The following is an 18,852-nucleotide window of genomic DNA, read 5'->3' as shown; positions in this document are numbered from 1 at the left end:
GCTCTTCAAAGGCAAGCTGGCAAACAGCATTTGCTTGTGACTAAGGCAGATGGGTATTTTTTAATACTACTGATGCACATTCTTTCAAAGCCTTCTTTCACACTCCATGAAGTATTTGTCAAAGTCAGAAATGCAGTCTACAGCTAAGTTAAGAGGGTAGCAAACAGGACTGTTGAAACAATGACCAGTGTCCTTAGACTCAATAGTTTCAGAATCTCATTTTTTATAAGCAAAATTCAGTAACAGATTCCTTGACCAGACAAGAATTTAGTGCAGAAAACTAGAGCTCTGAAACACACTGATACCTAATATGAACACCAATTCTTCCACATATCTCTAAACGTATTTCTGAAAAGGTGGCTCTATCTCACCAATACAGCATATTCCCCCCTGATCTAGCTAACCACTACTTCTTGTACAAGGGCCTAAAAAAGGTGAATATGTGCCCTGAAGAGGCTTTCAGTAGTGTATGTGGGTACCCTTTATTGTAAATGACGATTCCAAATAAGTTCAGATATGAATGTGTGCTGAAATCAGGGCGTTTCACAAGCACTCCTGAAGAAGTCAAAATAGTAGCATTGCCACAAACATACATCCATACCATTCTAAAGATGCTAAATTATATATGGGTATAAACACCCAAAAATTGACTTGCTGTTACATACAGATAGCAACCTTGTGGAAGTTGCTTTAGAACATCTATCAGGAAGCAGAACACTACAGATTAAAACAAAGCACACATATACATAATTTTAAAGCATATTTTTTTGAACTTTCCTCCTTATATCGATTCTGCTGTAAATGATGAATGCTCACAATTGTTTCTTTCAGAAAAGTACACTTATGATGGCAGTTACCCAATTGTAGGCTATGGTAAAATTCTGAACTACGTAGATAAAATGGTCACTTTCTACCACAGAAAAATTACACCTCATAAACCTGACCTATAAAAAAGACAATAAATTAAGAAAATATTTGTAATTCATTTGAAAGACAAGAAAAACAAAAAATAAATTTTCCAGTATTCCTGCTGAATTGAATTGAATTTCTACTGAACTGAATTTTCTACTGAATCAAGCTAAGACCTTCATGTAGTTACAGAGTTCTAATTATCTTGCCATATCACAGGGAGAAAAAAATAATTTTCTACTCTTCTGGTTTACCAATTGGTTTGTGTACTATCATTTGAATAGAAGTAGGAATTTTCCTAAGGGTTCTAAGAAGTTTCAAATATGTTAAGTTTATAGACTTCATATTAGAAAAATAATCCAGAGTGATAAATATATTTTCAAAGTCCTGAGAAATTTGCTCCCTTCTTTTTGTGCATCATTATCCTTCCACATTTCTGCGGTTATCTTCCACTCTTCCACTTGAATAACAGAAACAGTATTGGAAACGTGAGCATTTTCCTAAACTTCTCCAGTTTAAATTTTTTATAGTGCTCATGTTTTTTGTTTTCTTTACTTATTATTATTTCATCTTTCTTTCTTCTTTATGACACCTTTCAAAATATTATCTAGTTCCAAAATCATTAATATTGTCTGGATGTTTTTTAATTTTTCTTTCTCAATATATTACTGTCATTTCTGTACACTACTGGAAATAATCTACAGATCTTTTCTTTATATACCAATCACCCAAGTGACAATTTTCACAATGACTATTTCTGCTGCAAACCCTCCCTAACTATCCTTTCCTCATCTCATCCAGTGAAGTCACGTGGTTTCTATCCTCAGATCTTCATCGTGCCTAGCAGGCAAGCTGGGAAGAAGTTGGCTCTAATTTTAGAGGGTAAAAATGAAGATACATAGAAAGTTAACAGCAACCAGGCCATCGGTATACTTTAAAACAAAAAATAAAATCCTGGGTTCTAACCTGGAGCTTAATATTATATACTTCCTCTTTTAACTAAGGCACAGTGTCCCACAAAGCAATAACACCTGCTACAGAAAAAATGGAAAAAATTTTACCATAACTAAGTGAATACAAGTTACCATTTCCTAAATGTTGCTTATTTGCATTTTAAAATGAACTAAATAACTGCATAAAATTAAAATTTAAATCTTTCGCAAACTTCACTTTTTACTATTTATTAAGCAGAATGTACTCATGTAGGGTAAAACCGCCTTTAAAACCTACATGTTATTACCAATTAAACAACTCCTCAAAACCAAGCCTTTGGTTTTGCCATTGTTCTACATCTGAATTTTTTATTACAAGTTTAAATATAACTATATCCTTATGAAAAAAGAATTGTACCTTGACATTTTCTGTGTCTCACATGCCAAATGTTACTAACACATTAACAATGAGTTTGAGAAGAAAACTGAGTTAGATTCACTCTTCTGTCTTCCACTAAAGATAGCATAAACAACAAAAATTAATTCCTAAGACAAAATAATGTACCTCAAATAATAAACATACTCTTGCAGACCTTTTCAAATCCCAAGAATTACAATATCCAAAGGATAAGGAACTACGTAATGCTCACATCTGGATGATTTCTTGTGTGTTGGGAACTAAACAATCTGCACAGCAAGCATCATAAACACAGGAACCAGTTGTCGAATCTTTATCTACCATGATTTCAGGGTGTGAACTCTGACCTTTCAACAATCAGTAGACCTCAAATTTAATTTTAATTAAGTTATATATATATATATACACACACACACATACACACGTTATTTGTGTTACAGTGTAATATAAGTACTTTCAAGTTATCAGATATTTTTACTTATAAAAATTAATATCTTTAGAAAAACATGTTTGGAGATGGATATAGAAGATGAATGTCTACAAACATAACAAATAACAGCAAATAAAGCCTTTTAAAAATTATCAATTTAAAAACCAATTTTCATTGAAAAGTCAAGAAAAAGTCCAACTCACTAAGTAAACCAGAGATATTAAACTAGCTTAATTTAAGCTTATAGTATACATAATCAGCACAGATAGCTAACTCCTATATAAAAGAACTATATTTTTAATAAAGGAAAATTCATTGTGAGGCCTACTGTAGAAAAATCTTTTTTAAAGTTGCAAAAAAATCTATAAATAAACATGAACTATTCAAGTTACATATATATAAACATATACATAGATCTATATCCTTTATATTCAATGTCTTATAAACATTTAAATTTACTTCCAAAAGGTAAGTTTCATTAACATTTGACTATCATTTATTGTTAGGTTTTACTGACTTTTCTAGTACCCAAGGTCACTCCTACATAGATAGCTATGGTTGCACTAATATCATTTTCTTATTTGTATGCAGTACATATTTGGAATTCTGCTAAGACACTGTTATTCTACACATAGTACCGTGAACAGTCTCTGGGAATCTTTATCACATCATACAATACTGATTGATTTATATGACTTCAATTAAGAGAAATTCTTAATGATAAAGACATTTTAGAAATTTTAGGTCACTAGAACCTAGTACCATTCCTGACAGCCAGGAGGTGCTAAGTAACATTAATGAGTGCAAAAGTAGATTTTTCCGTAAATACTTCTTAAAATAGTAATTTAGAATAGCAGAAATACAAAGCCTAAAAATAAAGGGACTAAAATTAAAATAAAAAAATAAATAGACTTTCTTACTGCTTATTGAAGAAATATGGCTGTGTTCCCAGTCTTTGAGAAAGAGCTTGACAGCATTGGTCTACATCTTCTAAGACCTAATGAAGACAATGGGCCCCAAAATAAGCAAATAAATAAACTGCAAGAAGCAAAACAGTAAAGTGTATCTAAAACAATTTATGTCACAGTGGATGACAAGAATGCAAATTTAGGTTAACTGTTTATATTTAAATCAGATTACCATAAAAATGACATATATATGAAAAAGGATGTAATTCTGGGAGCAAATTTCCTCTGCATATAAGTACATCTAAGTTATTTATAAGGATTACTATCCAGAAAGTTTTTCTGTATAAGTTCTAAACTAACATTTTCCTGAATGCATACATCCAAATAATTTTGTAGGTATTTTTAAGAATCTGCTTTATGAATTTGACACTGTTGGTACACCATAAATAAAATTATTGGAGTTGTTTTCCCACTAGAGGACATAAATTTTATTTACTTCATCTCTGTTCATTTCCTTGATCCCCTTGTGGCCAACAGCATGTATCGGTGAAATGGTTGGCTAGGGCTAGCAATAGCCTTGACAAAGAGACATTAATTAGCTTAATAATGATCAAACTCATAATCTGTACAAGATACATGTTTTCAAACTGTGCTACTTTGGTAAATTTAACACCAAAGAAAAACAGACATACTAAGTACTGCACTAGATTTAATAGTTTTCTTTGAAACCCCCTGGAGCTGCAAGTCCATAGTTATTAACATAAAATATTACCACCCTATATTATTCAATGGAAAAAATTCAGATTACATCAGCAGGAATATTATTCATTTATAGAAAATGTTACAAAGAGACACTGAGATGAATACTCACCAAAGAAAGGAGAGCAGCAATTTCTGGGTGGTAGGGTTTTAGATGACCTTTTTTTCTTCTATACTTTTCTACATTATATGATTTGCTTTGTAAAAATCACAATTTTTACAAAAAAAAAATACTTAAAGTAAGAGAAAATAATAGCTATTTTTGCTATTTTTGTACAATGCTAAGTTCTTACACAAGAGAATCAATAAAAATCAGGAACTTTTAATTAATGCAGAAAACCCTGAATGTCTTATTAACATTAACCTAAACTGACCTGGTCCAGAGTCTTGTTCCCCCATCCTATGGCTTTCATTTTGCGTTTGATTTCCCACTGTTTCTGATAGGCCAGAATATGATTCAAAGGCCAAGGGTAAGGAGATCCATATCTAGCATGGGTGATCTAAAGCAAAAAAAGATGTTGTTAGAAACATTGTTCCTAATAACAACGCTCGCTGGTTTTTATAAACAGAATTCTAAAATAAACATTTTCAGAGAACATAGAGTACTTTGAAAAAAATATGTAGGTTACAATCCAAACAATTAAAATTTTAAACCATTCCCTTTAAAAATATATAAACTTTTATGTACTTTGCAACCAGTTATATCAAACAATGACACATAGCTTCCTTAAAATGTATGTGCAAGCAAAATTAAAGTAAGTGAAAAACTATATCACTAATGGTATAAACCACAATGTTTCATTTATGAGCAGGGACTTGCAATTCTGAGCAAAAGTGTTTTCTCATTAAATTTTAATTAAGATAAATGCTGCAGATCCACTCACCTCCCCGACTGTAGCTTCATCACACCACTGAAGATACAACTAGGAACAAAAGAATAGTCACTAAAACTTTAGAATACCAAAAGGGAAAAGGAGAAAGGAAATTATTTCTTGCCCTGCTACATTGTTAAAAGCCAACTTTGTCAGTCACATAGCGAAGAATTGCTTTTTTTCCCCTTAGTTAATGTTCTATACAATCATTAAATAATGGTGGCACTAAATAAAAATATTTCTTATTCACTGCACCTTTAAGTATTGCTAAAGTATTTCATAGGCAATAATTAAGTAAATGTCATAAGACCAAAGTAAAATGAGGAGTTGCCTAAAAAAAAAAATCACCTCTCTTTCAAACAGAAAAACCAGAACTAAAAATGTCAGACAACACATTCAAAGATAATGATCAAACAGTCTGGATAACCACCTCAGTCCTAGAATCACTTCATTGTGCTCCACTTCTCTCTAACTTATAAAAAGAGCCCATGAGAAAGATTATATTTAGTGAGAGAATACCGACTTGAAAAGGTCACAGACAATTCCCAGCCCTACGATCATGTATTGTACCTCTGCAGTCAACAGCATGTTGTTGACTAACTCCATATAAGCTTTCATCTCTGCTTTCTGAACTTCATCCAGACCATCACTAAGAGAATGGCCCTAAAAGGAATACACAAAACTTTTAGTCACCTTACAGATAAGTAATGTAACATGCACAAATCCAACAGATTAATTTCCAGAATGCCTCACAAAATTAGTTTATTTAAAGGTAGACCTAATATTCTATCACTATAAAACACTACTGAGTACTTTTTATGTTTCCATACATAAGTATTTTCCAATGGACAAGATCACATCATCAACTACTTCACCAAAGAAAATAGAACAGTCAATGAAACTTGTGATTTTTTTTTAAATGACTGACATGGCTTCCTTCTAAGGTAGTTGAAAATGAAAAAAAAAAAAAAGTTGGTGAAAAAATAAGAAAATATGTATTAATTTTAAATTCTAATGCATTGTGGTAATGAGTAAACAATGATATGGTAAAACCTTCAGTTAAATCTGGCAATTTGTAAGACTGTTAAAATGCATACCCCATGACATCCCAATAGTACTTTGGGAAGTTATCCTAAGAGGATGGGTAAGTATACAAACGTATATATTCAAAGAAATGTATCATATTATTAGAGAAAAAATGGCCATAATCTAAAAGCTACACCAATAAAAACACGGAATAAATAGTATTATAATACATCTAACACAAAAGAATATCACACAACAATTTAAAAGTATGACACAGAGCCCGGCACAGTAGCCTAGTGGCTGAAGTCCTCGCCTTGCATGCACCAGGATCCCATACGAGTGCCAGGTCACATTCCGGCTGCTCCACTTCCCATCCAGCTCCCTGCTTGTGGCCTGGGAAAGCAGCGAAGGATGGCTCAAGGCCTTGGGACCCTGCACCTACGTGGGAGACCTAGAAGAGGCTCCTAGCTCCTGGCTTTGGATGGGCTCAGTTTCGACTGTTGTGGCCAGGTAGGGAGTGAATCAGTGGACAGAAGATATTTCTCTGTCTCTCCTCTCTGTATATCTGACTTTCCCATAAAAATAAATAAATCTTAAAAAAAAGTATGATTATTCCTATATATCAGTAGTCAAGGACATGAAGGAGTTTCCAAACATGCTGTTGATCTTAAAAGACCTGTTGAAAATTAACACATAGTACTAATTAACACCTTTTATGATCTATGTTTTTCTGTATATGCAAAAACCAAAAAGCACAAGTTAGAAAATTATCTGCCATTTTGTAAAGACCAAGCCACCTATTTTGTCACTGACTTACATTACAAAAAAAGATCAACTTACAATTTTTAATATTTTACAGTGGTTTGTACTGGCATTTTATATAACTGTTAAAATCTACATAAATGTCAAGACACACTAAAGAATGATGAATGTCTTATTCAAGAGTAAATGTGATCTAATACATTTAATACCTTTATTACCTTTGCTTTAACGAATTGGACTATTGGACCAAGTTCTGAAACTACTTGATTTCCCACATGAATGAAAGGCACTTTACCTGTTAATGGAAAAAAATGTGCAAAAGCATATCAACACATTAAAGTTTATGTTAAGAAGTTAACACAAAACTCAGAAGTGTTTATTAATAGAAGGATTCCATAAAACTATAACCTTTAAAAATCATAATTAGATGTGTATGTTAAGCTCTTTGAATAATCTTTGAAAACTACAATTCCAAAACAAAAGAAAAAACACAATGAATTCATTTATAAAATTCTCAAGAGGATACAATAATCAATCACAATATTCCCTTTTCATAGCTAGCACTAAAAAATCACAGCAGTAACCATCAAATATCCAAATCACACAAGCCAGGCTGAGTTACTGGTTCACTGACAGGTTTGAAAGAAATTTGACTGAGTTTTCTTGTCTCATCAGTACATGAATCCATCTTTCTTACAAATTATATCTAAGAAGCCCTTTTACCGTTTCAAATTTTAAATATGATATTCATTAAGCTGAGTATTTTAAACACATAATGGTAAAAAAAATCCTTGAATTCAAATTTGAAGAATTTTTAAAATCATCAATCTTTGATGGTACACAAAATTGTAAATTATAATACAAAGTATATTTCCAATGCATGAGGGGGAAAGGAACAAGCATTATGATTATCAAAACTGGTTTATTTAAATAAATGCCACACTAAAAAAGAATATTTCATTGTAATAACTACTTAATGAGATTACCAGGGATGAAGAGACCAAAACAGTCTCTTAAAAAACAGGCTTATTCCAAATGCCAAATGTTAAAACTTGCTGTCAGTCCTAGTTCAAACAGAGTTCACACTGCTAGCAGGCTTCTTCCTGTTCCTTTTCAATAGATTTTTCTCCTCTCTGGTTCAGTCTGCCTGGGGGTAATGGATGAGACGCACAGCATCAACAAAAGCTTCATCCATATCCATGGGGGTGCACACTTTACAAAGGAAAAGCCAGAGTTCTGGACCACAGCAACTCAACAGATGGATTTAGAAAACATTTCCTTCTTATCAGTTCTCTATTTCTTCCTGCCACTGCTTCACAGGTCTTTTTTAAAATCCCTTTTAAAAAAGGGATACTGATTCATAAATTTGCTCTAAAGTCTTTGGAACCACTATGTTATACCATACTACTAGAGTTAGAAGAGATCCTAAGAAAATCTATGAAAAACTAGTGCCTAGAATAAAATGATATGGGAACATGCATTTCTTCAACCAGTTTCAGATTCATGGAAAAAAAAATGTTTGATTATTATTTTTTTTAAGATTTTATTTTTATTACAAAGTCAGATATACAGAGAGAAGGAGAGACAGAGAGGAAGATCTTCCGTCTGATGATTCACTCCCCAAGTGAGCCGCAACGGGCCGGGGCAAGCCGATCCGAAGCCAGGAACCAGGAACCTCCTCCGGGTCTCCCACACAGGTGCAGGGTCCCAATGCATTGGGCCGTCCTCGACTGCTTTCCCAGGCCACAAGCAGGGAGCTGGATGGGAAGTGGAGCCGCCGGGACTAGAACCGACGTCCATATGGGATCCCTGAGCCTTCAAGGCAAGGACTTTAGCCGCTAGGCCACGCTGCTGGGCCCTTGATTATTATTTTTAAAGATCATGAAGCAAGCAAGCAGTGTAAGTAACCAAATAAGTAACATATATAAAGAGATATATAAAAGCCAAACAACAAATTTGAAGTGAATAATGTTTTCTGTCAGGAGACTGATGCAAGATGTAGCCAATATCACATTCTAAATATTATAATTATCAAGTAAAAGCAGAGATAGTTATTGTCTGGCACTAATAAAAGATCATTAAATTAATAATGAGTTGTGCTTTTCACTTTGGGCAGAATACTAACCATTAAAACTTATTTCCAAAGTAAATGAGAATAAACAAGCAAGTTTGTAGTTTTAGAGAATATTCAAAAGGGTTCAAAAATCTGACAACCTCATATAAAAATGCCTGTCACTGAGGCTAAAGGAAGACAAAAAGAATTTACAAAGCAACGTGTCTCGGGCCCAGCACCATGGCCTAGAGGCTAAACTCCTCGCCTTGAATATGCTGGGATCCCATATGTTCTAATCCCAGCAGCTCCACTTCCCAACCAGCTCCCTGCTTGTGGCCTGGGGAAGTAGTCAAGAACAGCCCAAAGCCTTGGGATGCTGCACCCATGTGGGAGTTCCTGGATCCTGGCTGCAGATCGGCGTAGCACCATTCATGGAGGTCACTGAGGGAGTGATTCATGGGACAGAACATCTTCCTCTCTGTCTCTCCTCCTCTCTGTTTATCTGACTTTGCAATAAAAGTAAAAAAATAAATCTTAAAAAAAAAGATCCTATATCTCTTAGCCAACTGGTCTTTTGAGAATTCCAGTCTCTACTTTAAAAATCTTTCATAAGGGCCCTAGCGGCTAAAAGTCCTTGCTTTGCATGTGCCAAGATCTTCCTCTCTGTCTCTCCTCCTCTCTGTATATCTGACTTTCCAATAGAAATAAATAAATCTTTTTAAAAATCTTTTATAAAACATCAAACAAATAATTTTTTTTTAATTTCCAGGTCATTCCAAATCATGATCAAAGGAGTAATTCGAAGTATAATAAAATGTAAATATCTTGGTAGAGATAGCCATTTTCTTTCTTTTTTTAAGCTATTTTCTTTCTTCTTCTTTATTTAGAAAACTAAATTCAATGGAAATTAAATGATCTAGCCATGAAAGACTCCTATGAATGAATACATATATATGCATATACTATTTATGTATCTGTAATATTTATATTTGCTTCCCATACTATAAAACAAGAGGTATCTAATGGGTATAGAAATTGAAAAACAGATGAATGAACTACATGATTTCTCGACAAAGATTTTAAAATTAGTATTAGACTACCAATAGATACCTTTTTGTAAGTGTTCATAACATTTTTGAATCACTATGCAGAAAAATCTAGATAAGACACAAAATAATTTAAGCCACCAGAATTCAGTAAAGCTTATAAAATCTTATGTATAAGATCAACACAAAAGAATCATGAATGTCCTCTAAGAACCCAAGATATGTTAACATTTATAGGTACAGAAATTATTTTATAGGAGGAAATGTTGATTCATGGGTAGTGGGTTAAAGCTAATTAAAAGCGATAAAATTTGTTGCATAGTAGGGTCACTACAATTAATACTAATGTACTATAAATTTTTTATTAAATTAGGGACATTTTCAACATTAAAATATTAAATATCTGAAGAGATAAATATGTTTATCCCGATTAGACATCTCATAATGTACACATGTACAAAACATTACATAAAACCCCATCAAATAGTACAACTTCTAAAATTTTTTTAAAGATTTATTTTATTTGGGGCCCAGCACAATGGCTCAGTGACAAAATCCTCACCTTGCAACCACCAGAATGGGCACCGGTTCATATCCCGGTTGCTCCACTTTCGTTCTAATTCTCTGCTTGTGGCCTGGGAAAGCAGTGAAGAATGGCCCAAAGCTTTGGGATCCTCTGTGTGGGAGAATGGTAGCAGCTCCTGGCTTCAGATGTGCTCAGTTCCAGCTGTTGCGGACACTTGAAGGGTGAACCAGTGGATGGAAGATCTTTCTCTCTGTGTTTCCTTCTCTCTGTAAATCTGCCTTTCCAATATAAATAAATATCTTTTAAAAATATTTATTTTATTAGAGAAGCAGAGTGATGCAAATGATCTGAAAAAACACAAGGTGGACTGACTGACAGAGCTTCTATCCACAAATGGCCACAATGACCAAGGATGGGCTGGGCCATAGCCAGCAGCCCAAAACTCCGTCCATGTCTATCTGAGTGGTACAGAGAACCAAGGACCTGGGACATCTTCCACTGCTTCCCCATGCTCATTAGCTCTTTAATGTGAAGTCATGCAACCAGTACTGAAACAGTACTCCAATATACGATGTCTGCGCTGAAACACTGGTTCCAGCAATAACTTAATTTAAAATAGAAAGATAGATATATATCAGATTGATTTGAAAAAGTGACAGAGAAAGACAGAAAGAACAGAGTCTCTATCAACAGTTCACTCTACATATGGCTGAAGCAGCCAAGACTGGAAGCCAGAAGCCTGGAATTCTGCTGTCTCTTTGGTGAGTGGCAGGGACCCAAGGAATTGGGCCATCTTCTACTGCTTTTCAAGGAAGCACAGTATCACGGAGCTAGACTACAAGTGGAGCAAAAGCACCCCCTATACTTACAGGCCCCTTCACAGTTTTTAAAAAAATACATATTTATGTATTTGAAAGGCAGAATGATACAGAAGTGAGAAAGTATAACTTTGATATGTTAAAATTTTTCTTTAAAGTAAAAAAAAAATTTAATTCCTTTATAGAAATGTCTTCTAAATGCAAAAGTACAAACTTAGTAAATATATGCATTCATGCAAAATTTTCAGTCTGTATGGGATGTTGGATCTCTACATTTTATAATCCTTTTTTTAAGATTCATTTATATTTATTGGAAAGGCAGAGAGAAAGATTTTCCATCTGCTGGTTCACTCCCCAAGTGGTCACAACAACTGGAGCTATGCCTATCTGAAGCCAGGAGTCAGGAGCTGCTTCCAGGTCTCCCACTCAGGTGCAGGGTCCCAAGGTTTTGGGCCATCCTTCACTGCTTTCCCAAGCCATAAGCAGGGAGCTGGATGGGAAGTGGAGCAGCCAAGATATGTACCAGCATCCATATGGGATCCCATTGCTTGCAAGTAGAGGATAAGATGATTGAGCCATCATGCTGGGCCCTACAGTTTATAATTATTACTCACCCTACAAGAACGTAAAGTGAAAAAAAAAGTTTAATAGATGTCATTCCTAAGTTATATCACAGTGAAAAGAAGGTGTTCCCCAAAAAATCAATATTAACCCACATCAATCAGTGACTCCCAATAATTTATTCATGAAAGAGTGATTCTATGAGTTATTATTGCTCAAGCAAATAAGCCAGTCTCAAAAAGACAAATATCATGTTTCCTGTCATTTTTAGCCCATGTCTATACACCCATAGAAATATGGTCTTCCTACTCCTTACTTGTTGAATATTATGGCTAGTGAAAAAATTGAGCCTTTCATACAGAGTAGATTAAAATTGCTTTTGCAAAAACTGATGAAGAAAGGAGGCCCAGCAGTAGGCAACTGCCTTTATTGCCTTGTACCTGGGAAAGCATTACACTTCTGGGAGAAAAAGGGCATTTGTGGCCTGGTTAATGCCAAATCTGTGTTAACTATACTGATACCAGTACACCAGCATAATTGCCTATTCTATTTTTCCCCCTTTTTAAAGATATGTAGGGAAGGCAGGGGATGCTGGGCCAGGACACATTGCCCCAGGCCCCAGGAATGCTGTGTGCTGCTGGACAGTGACAGGGCTACAGACTGCTCAGGGAAAGAGGTCTGGGGACATGTTGGAGTAGAACAGCTGAGGGCATGTTTGACAGGGGAGGAACGACTGCCGGGGGGCCTACACAGATCAGGCTACTGCACTCTCAGGTAGGCAAGGGAACTGATATGAAATGGTTCAGAAGGGGGAAGCTGGAAGGCATGTCTGGATCAGGCCAAGACACCCACCCATGCAGAGAAATATCACCCACCAACCACTGACACATGCCAAACCTGAGGCCGAAGGACATGTCTGGCTGGACTAGACCACATTACTCACAGGTAAAAATAGCGGTAGGTTATGGGCCATGTCAGACTGCACCGCAGCACCCACTGGAATACAACAGAACTGGATCTAGGGGCAGATTCTATAGCGGATTTGGGAGCCCACCTCTATGGGATTGCAAAAGCCACTGGTTTACATAAGACCTGACAGTGGTGATGGTAGGACTGTGGAACTTACCAACACTTGCAAGAGCTGGGGCTGGGAGGAGGCCAGACTGCTAGGGAAACTTCACTGACTACCATGCTGAGCCTGAGAGATGGGACTGACAGCCACAATGAGTGTGGACTGGTCAAGCTAGACCACAACACCAACTAGCAAGTACCACGACTAGGTGCAAGTCCTATCTGGCTGGACCGCAGTACCCCTGGCAAGCATAAGATGAGGTGGTGGGGAACTGTAGGCACTCCCCTGCTAAGTTGCGCCTCCTGCTGATGAGCGCGAGAACCAGGGCTGGGGAATGGGCCATAGTGGTTAAGGTGACATACATGTGGGTTGGGTCTGGATGCAGGTCAGACTGAACTAAGTCACAGCACCCAGGGGTGTGCATAAGAGCCAGATAGGATGTGGGATGGGCTGGGCTAGGCTGCAGCAAATGCCAGCATGTGCAAAAACCAGGACTGGGGACAGGTCTGGTGGGGGTTATTCGAGTTGCCCCAACTAGACCACTGCACCCACTGGTACGTATGAAGGCTACACCTGTGGTGGAATGGGCTGGGCTAGGCTGCAGCATCCATCAGTTCACACAGATGAACTAAGCAGTCACCAATACATGCATTGGCTGGTACAGGTGACAGACTGAACCCAACCCTGCAAGAGCTGGTGCACATAAGAGGCAAGTCTGAGGTCTTCTCAGGCAAAGTGCTTTGAGGGATTCCCCAAGTGGATCGCTGGATTCAAACTCTGGTCACAGGTAAAAAAAAATCACAAGATAGATGGTCTAACCTTGAAGAGCATGTACCAGGATGGCGCCTCTCAGTTACTAATGCCTGTGCAGTGAACAGCATGTCCAAATGCACACAGGCGACATGACCGCTAGCTCATCTAGGCAAACAGAGGACGTGGAGTGTCTCATCAGAGGATGGAAAATAGAACAGCTTAGACAACTCTGCTGGTCAAGCTTTGTAGCATGTTCCTGGGTCTGTAACGCACTAAGGCATATTGGTCAGGAAATAGACCTCAGAAAGACTAGAAACCAAAGCATTCAGTGATGACTCAAAAATCCAATGAGCAATTAATTATTCCATAAACTTTCTTCTTTCATCAGTATTACAGGAGAACATAATTTAGAGAAGTGTTTTGAATAACAAATGGGTTTGTCTACAATGTGTTTTCAAAAGAGGAAGGTCCTATCTAAGATTGGATAAACTGAGATCATACACTTCCTTTTTAGTAGATAGCATCTCTGATCCCATGGGAAATGAGTACACGTGCCAACCCTGAGTTTGTCAGATTTGCAATTAATACTTTAACAAAACTACAGGGAAATTCTTTAAAGGAAAACCAAAAAGCAGGGTTTTAAAAAAAATAGGTACAAATGGACTCCCTCTATAACTCAATCAGTTAAGAATATAAAAAGAGAAAAAGAACATACACTTACCAGATGGAGACATATATTCTGCATTTGCCCTGCAAACCACTTTGATGGGCAGATTACACATTTGCAGAAAGGCCTGTAAATCAACAGAAGGGTAGTAAGCCTGGAGATATCAGACACATATTTGAACAAAATTTTTTATTCATTTCTTTGTTTTTTTTTAAAGACTTATTTTTACTAGAAAGTCAATTACAGAGACATACATACACATATTTGCAATCTGGTTCATTCCTGAAATGGATTCAACAGCAGGAGCTGGTCTAGTCTGAAGCTGGGAGCCAGGAGCTTCCTCCAGGTCTCCCATGGGGTTGCAGAGCCTCAGGGCCTTGGGTCTGTTTTTCCAGGCCACTGGCAGGAAGCTGCACTGAAAGTAGACCAGCCAGGACTAAAACTGATGCCCATATGGGATGCCGGCATCACAAGGCGCAGCATACTCAGCTGTGCTATTGTATAGTCACACTCACTTCTAAATCGAATAGTTCATACATTAATTCTCTTTTGGAAAAGAATGAGCTAATATAAAGTGAAGGATTTGATTTTCACTACAAAAATAATTTAACTTCAATATCAGTGAATACATTAAGTTAAAACACTTATGTATGTATCACTTATTAAAAACAAATTATTAATACTTATTATATTAGTTTACAATACGGGCCTGGTGAGATGGCTCAGTGGCTAATTCCTCAACTTGTGTACACCAGGATCCCACAATGGTACCAATTTGTGTCTGAGCTATTCCACTTCCCATCCAGCTCACTGTTAACAGTCTGGAAAAGCAGCAGGAGATGGCTCAAGTCCTTAGGCCCCTGCTCCTACATGGGAGACCTGGAAGAAGTTCCTGGCTCCTGGCTTCAGATGGGCTCAGTTCTAGCCATTGTGTTCATTTGGGGAGTGACTCGGTAAATGGAAGATAAATCTCTCAATCTTTCTCTCTCTCTCTCTCTCTCTCTCTCTCTCTATCTCTCTCTCTATCTCTCTCTCTATCTCTCTCTCCCCCTCCCCCCCCGACTACTATGTCTTTCAAATATAAATAAATCTTAACCAAAAAAAAAAGTAGGTCTCAAGCCAGGACTCACACAGGAGGCCAACATTAAGGCATCTTAACCCACCACACACAATGTCAACTCAAGAAAAAAAACTACTATCTGTTTAATGCACTGATGTTTTGGGTTTCTATCACATACTGACAGACTAATAGCTAATTAATTCACCTATTACTACTTCTTCTATATTTAAATACAACCTCATCTGATGAAAAATTTACTCATTTGTGCTGAAATAGAAACTAATAATCCCATAAATACTATTTTCTGTTATCCCATTTTATAGCAGTAGTAGTGAGTCTTACTGACCCACAAAATGGACATACATTTGATCATGTGGACAATCAGATAGAAAAAAAGGAATCAGAATAAATATAAACAGCTCTCAAAAATACTTAATTAGAAGAAAAGAAAGAAGACAAGATAAATTCCTTTGTATTGACACACATATCTTCCAATGATGGAAACTTCAAATCATTTAAACACAAAGGCAAAAAGCAGTAAAAAGTGAAATTAAAACCAGTAGGATTGTACAAGGTTCCTATATAAGTAAAAAAAAAAAAAGAACAGCTGAAAAGGATTTCTGCCAGTTTTTGCTGCAAACAGGAGGCTTCCACCGTAATATAAGGACTCATACGGAATCAATGCTGAATACAAGCGAAGAAGCAAGAAGGACATGAAAACTAGGAAATGCTCACACTTCACAAAAGGGAGCAGAAATCATTGCTGAGAGTGATAGAATTAGAGAAGATTGAGACCTTTAGAAGTCTAAAAAAAATTCTAAAAGAACCATTTTATCTCCTCCAGGCCTAAATAATATCCAACAGTTAATTACAAAACTATATTTAATGTACAGTATTTTTACTAAACTACAGGCACACTGGTATCTACATTAATATTTCAAAAAAAAGAGCTAACATTTCACTAAAAGAGCTAAGCAAAGTTAAGTTCTACAAATCCCTGCTTCCTTTTTTAAAAAACATTCATTTTTATAAAGATTTATTTTATTTTTGTATTGGAAAGGTAGATTTACAGAGAGAAGGAGATCTTCCCACCATTGGTTCACTCTGAAATATCTACAACAGCCACAGATGAGCCAGTCCGAAGCCAGGAGCCAGGAGCTTCCTCCAGGTCCCAAGGCTTTGGGTCGTCCTCTACTGCTGTCCCAGGCCACAAGCAGGGAGCTGGATGGGAAGTGGAGCAGTCAGGACATGAACTGGTTCCCATATGGGATCCCAGCAGTTGCAAGGTGAGGATTTAACCACTAGGCTACTGAACCAGGTTTCTTGGTACTTTATTATTTAAAAAGTAAATAAATAATAAAAAAAAGACATCACCTTGGCATAGGAATAAAGCCCTGGCGTGTGATACTGGCAACCCATACGGGCAGCAGCTCAAGCTCAAGTCCTAGCTGTGCCACTTAGGATCCGGCTCCCTGCTGATGTGCCTGGAAAAACAACAGGAGATGACCCAAATGCTTGGGTACCTGTCCTCATGTGGGAGACCTGGAAGAAGCCCCTGGCTCCTCACACTGATCCGGTCTAGCCCCAGCAGCTGCAGCCATTTAGGGAGTGAACCAACGGATAGGATATCTCTGTCTCTCTTTTTAGCTGTGTATTTCAAATAAGTTAAAAAAAAATCCTTTTAAAAAAGCAAATAAAAGTAAAATTAGAAAATTGACTTAATTTTGATCAATTTAGCATTCATCTTACCACAGACCTCAACTGGTTACAAAATTCTGTTAGCTATATATCAATTTCATAGCATTTACTACAATTACCATCACTGAGATTCTCTGAATTAATATGTAGTTCATAAGGAAACTTGATGCCATAAACATAGTGTTTACAACCCTATTAAAAAATACAAAAACAGGGGCCCGGTGGCGTGGCTTAGCAGCTAAAGTCATTGCCTTGAACGCGCCGGGATCCCATATGGGCGCCAGTTCTAGTCCCAGCAGCTCCACTTCCCATCCAGCTCCCTGCTTGTGGCCTGGAAAAGTAGTCGAGGATGGCCCAAAGCTTTGGGACCCTGCACCCACGTGGGAGACCTGGAAGAGGTTCCTGGTTCCTGGCATCGGATAGGCGCAGTACCGGCCATTGCGGCTCATTTGGGGAGTGAATCATCGGATGGAAGCTCTTCCTCTCTGTCTCTCCTCCTCTCTGTATATCTGACTTTGTAACAAAATAAAAATAAATCTTTTTAAAAAAATGCAAAAACAGGGCCCGGTGCAGTAGCCAAGTGGTTAAAGTCCTCGTCTTGCACACACCAGGATCCCATATGGGTTCTGGTTCAAATCCCAGCAGCCCCGCTTCGCATCCAATTCCCTACTTGTGGCCTGGGAAATCAAGAGAGGAGAGCCCAAAGCCTTGGGATCCTGCACACATGTGGGAGATCTAGAAGAAGCTCCTGGCTCTTGGCTTCCGAGAGGCTCAGCTCCAGCCGTCGCAGCCACTTGGGAGCAAATCATCGGACAGAAGATCTTCCTCTTTGTCTCTCTTCTCTCTACATATCTGATTTTCCAATAAAAATAAATAAATCTTTATAAAATTATAAAAGCAAAACCTTATCATGAGTGTCTTTACCAACATAAAACTTCAAAACAAATGCAACTGTTGACTTATCTGGCCATTTTACCTTTTTCTTGCTGGATGACAGAAACCTCTGAGAGGTTCCAAAATAGTATTTTCACTTCCAATATCTTATCAGCACATAAAAATAATTCAAACAATAGGCATGATATGCCAACTAAAATACATCATACTTAATAGTGATCTCACATAAATTTTAAAAATGCAGGAAAACTGACCAACTCTTACTATTCAGGACACTTTATTTCAAACTAACCCAAAGGAACGACAACAAAATTTGAATAAAATACTAATATATCTTATCAAAATGCTTCTTAAGAACTTATCAAAAGATCTTATCAGATTTTTCTAAAAACAGATTTGTTTAGTTGAAAGGCAATTACAGGCAGAGAGAGCAATGGCCAGGGCTGGGTCATCGGAAAGCCAGGAGTGAGGGGCTTGCTCTGGGTAACCCATGTGTGTCCCAGGGCTGTCCTCTGACTTCCCAGGCTCATTAGCAGAGAGCTGGCTCAAAAGCAAGGCAGCCATGGCGCAGGCCAGTCCTTTGATATGAGATGTCAGCATTACAGACAGTGACTTAACCCTGTGGACCACTCTCCTGCCCCAGAATAAAGCTTTATCACTATGCTGTTCATCATGACGGCTACTAGTC

The 18,852-nt window shown here is 37.0% G+C and overlaps 1 protein-coding gene across 1 annotated transcript in view; it reads right to left on the bottom strand.

Moving 5' to 3' along the window:
* Positions 1-18,852, bottom strand: part of MTX2 (metaxin 2) — a 73,701-nt gene that overhangs the window by 5,915 nt on the left and 48,934 nt on the right. Inside the window, exons 4-9 of the mRNA XM_004577029.2 lie at positions 14,567-14,639; positions 7,235-7,311; positions 5,799-5,891; positions 5,241-5,279; positions 4,731-4,856; positions 3,610-3,686 (exon numbers count right to left, since the gene is read on the bottom strand). Coding sequence (XP_004577086.1) covers positions 3,610-3,686; positions 4,731-4,856; positions 5,241-5,279; positions 5,799-5,891; positions 7,235-7,311; positions 14,567-14,639 — 485 coding nt within the window. The remainder of the gene's footprint in view (positions 1-3,609; positions 3,687-4,730; positions 4,857-5,240; positions 5,280-5,798; positions 5,892-7,234; positions 7,312-14,566; positions 14,640-18,852) is intronic.

The sequence above is a fragment of the Ochotona princeps genome, chromosome 5, assembly GCF_030435755.1.
Source record: "Ochotona princeps isolate mOchPri1 chromosome 5, mOchPri1.hap1, whole genome shotgun sequence".
Taxonomy (NCBI): Eukaryota; Metazoa; Chordata; class Mammalia; order Lagomorpha; family Ochotonidae; genus Ochotona; species Ochotona princeps.
The sequence above is the reverse complement of the archived record's forward strand: the minus strand, read 5'-3'. Positions and strand labels throughout refer to the sequence as shown.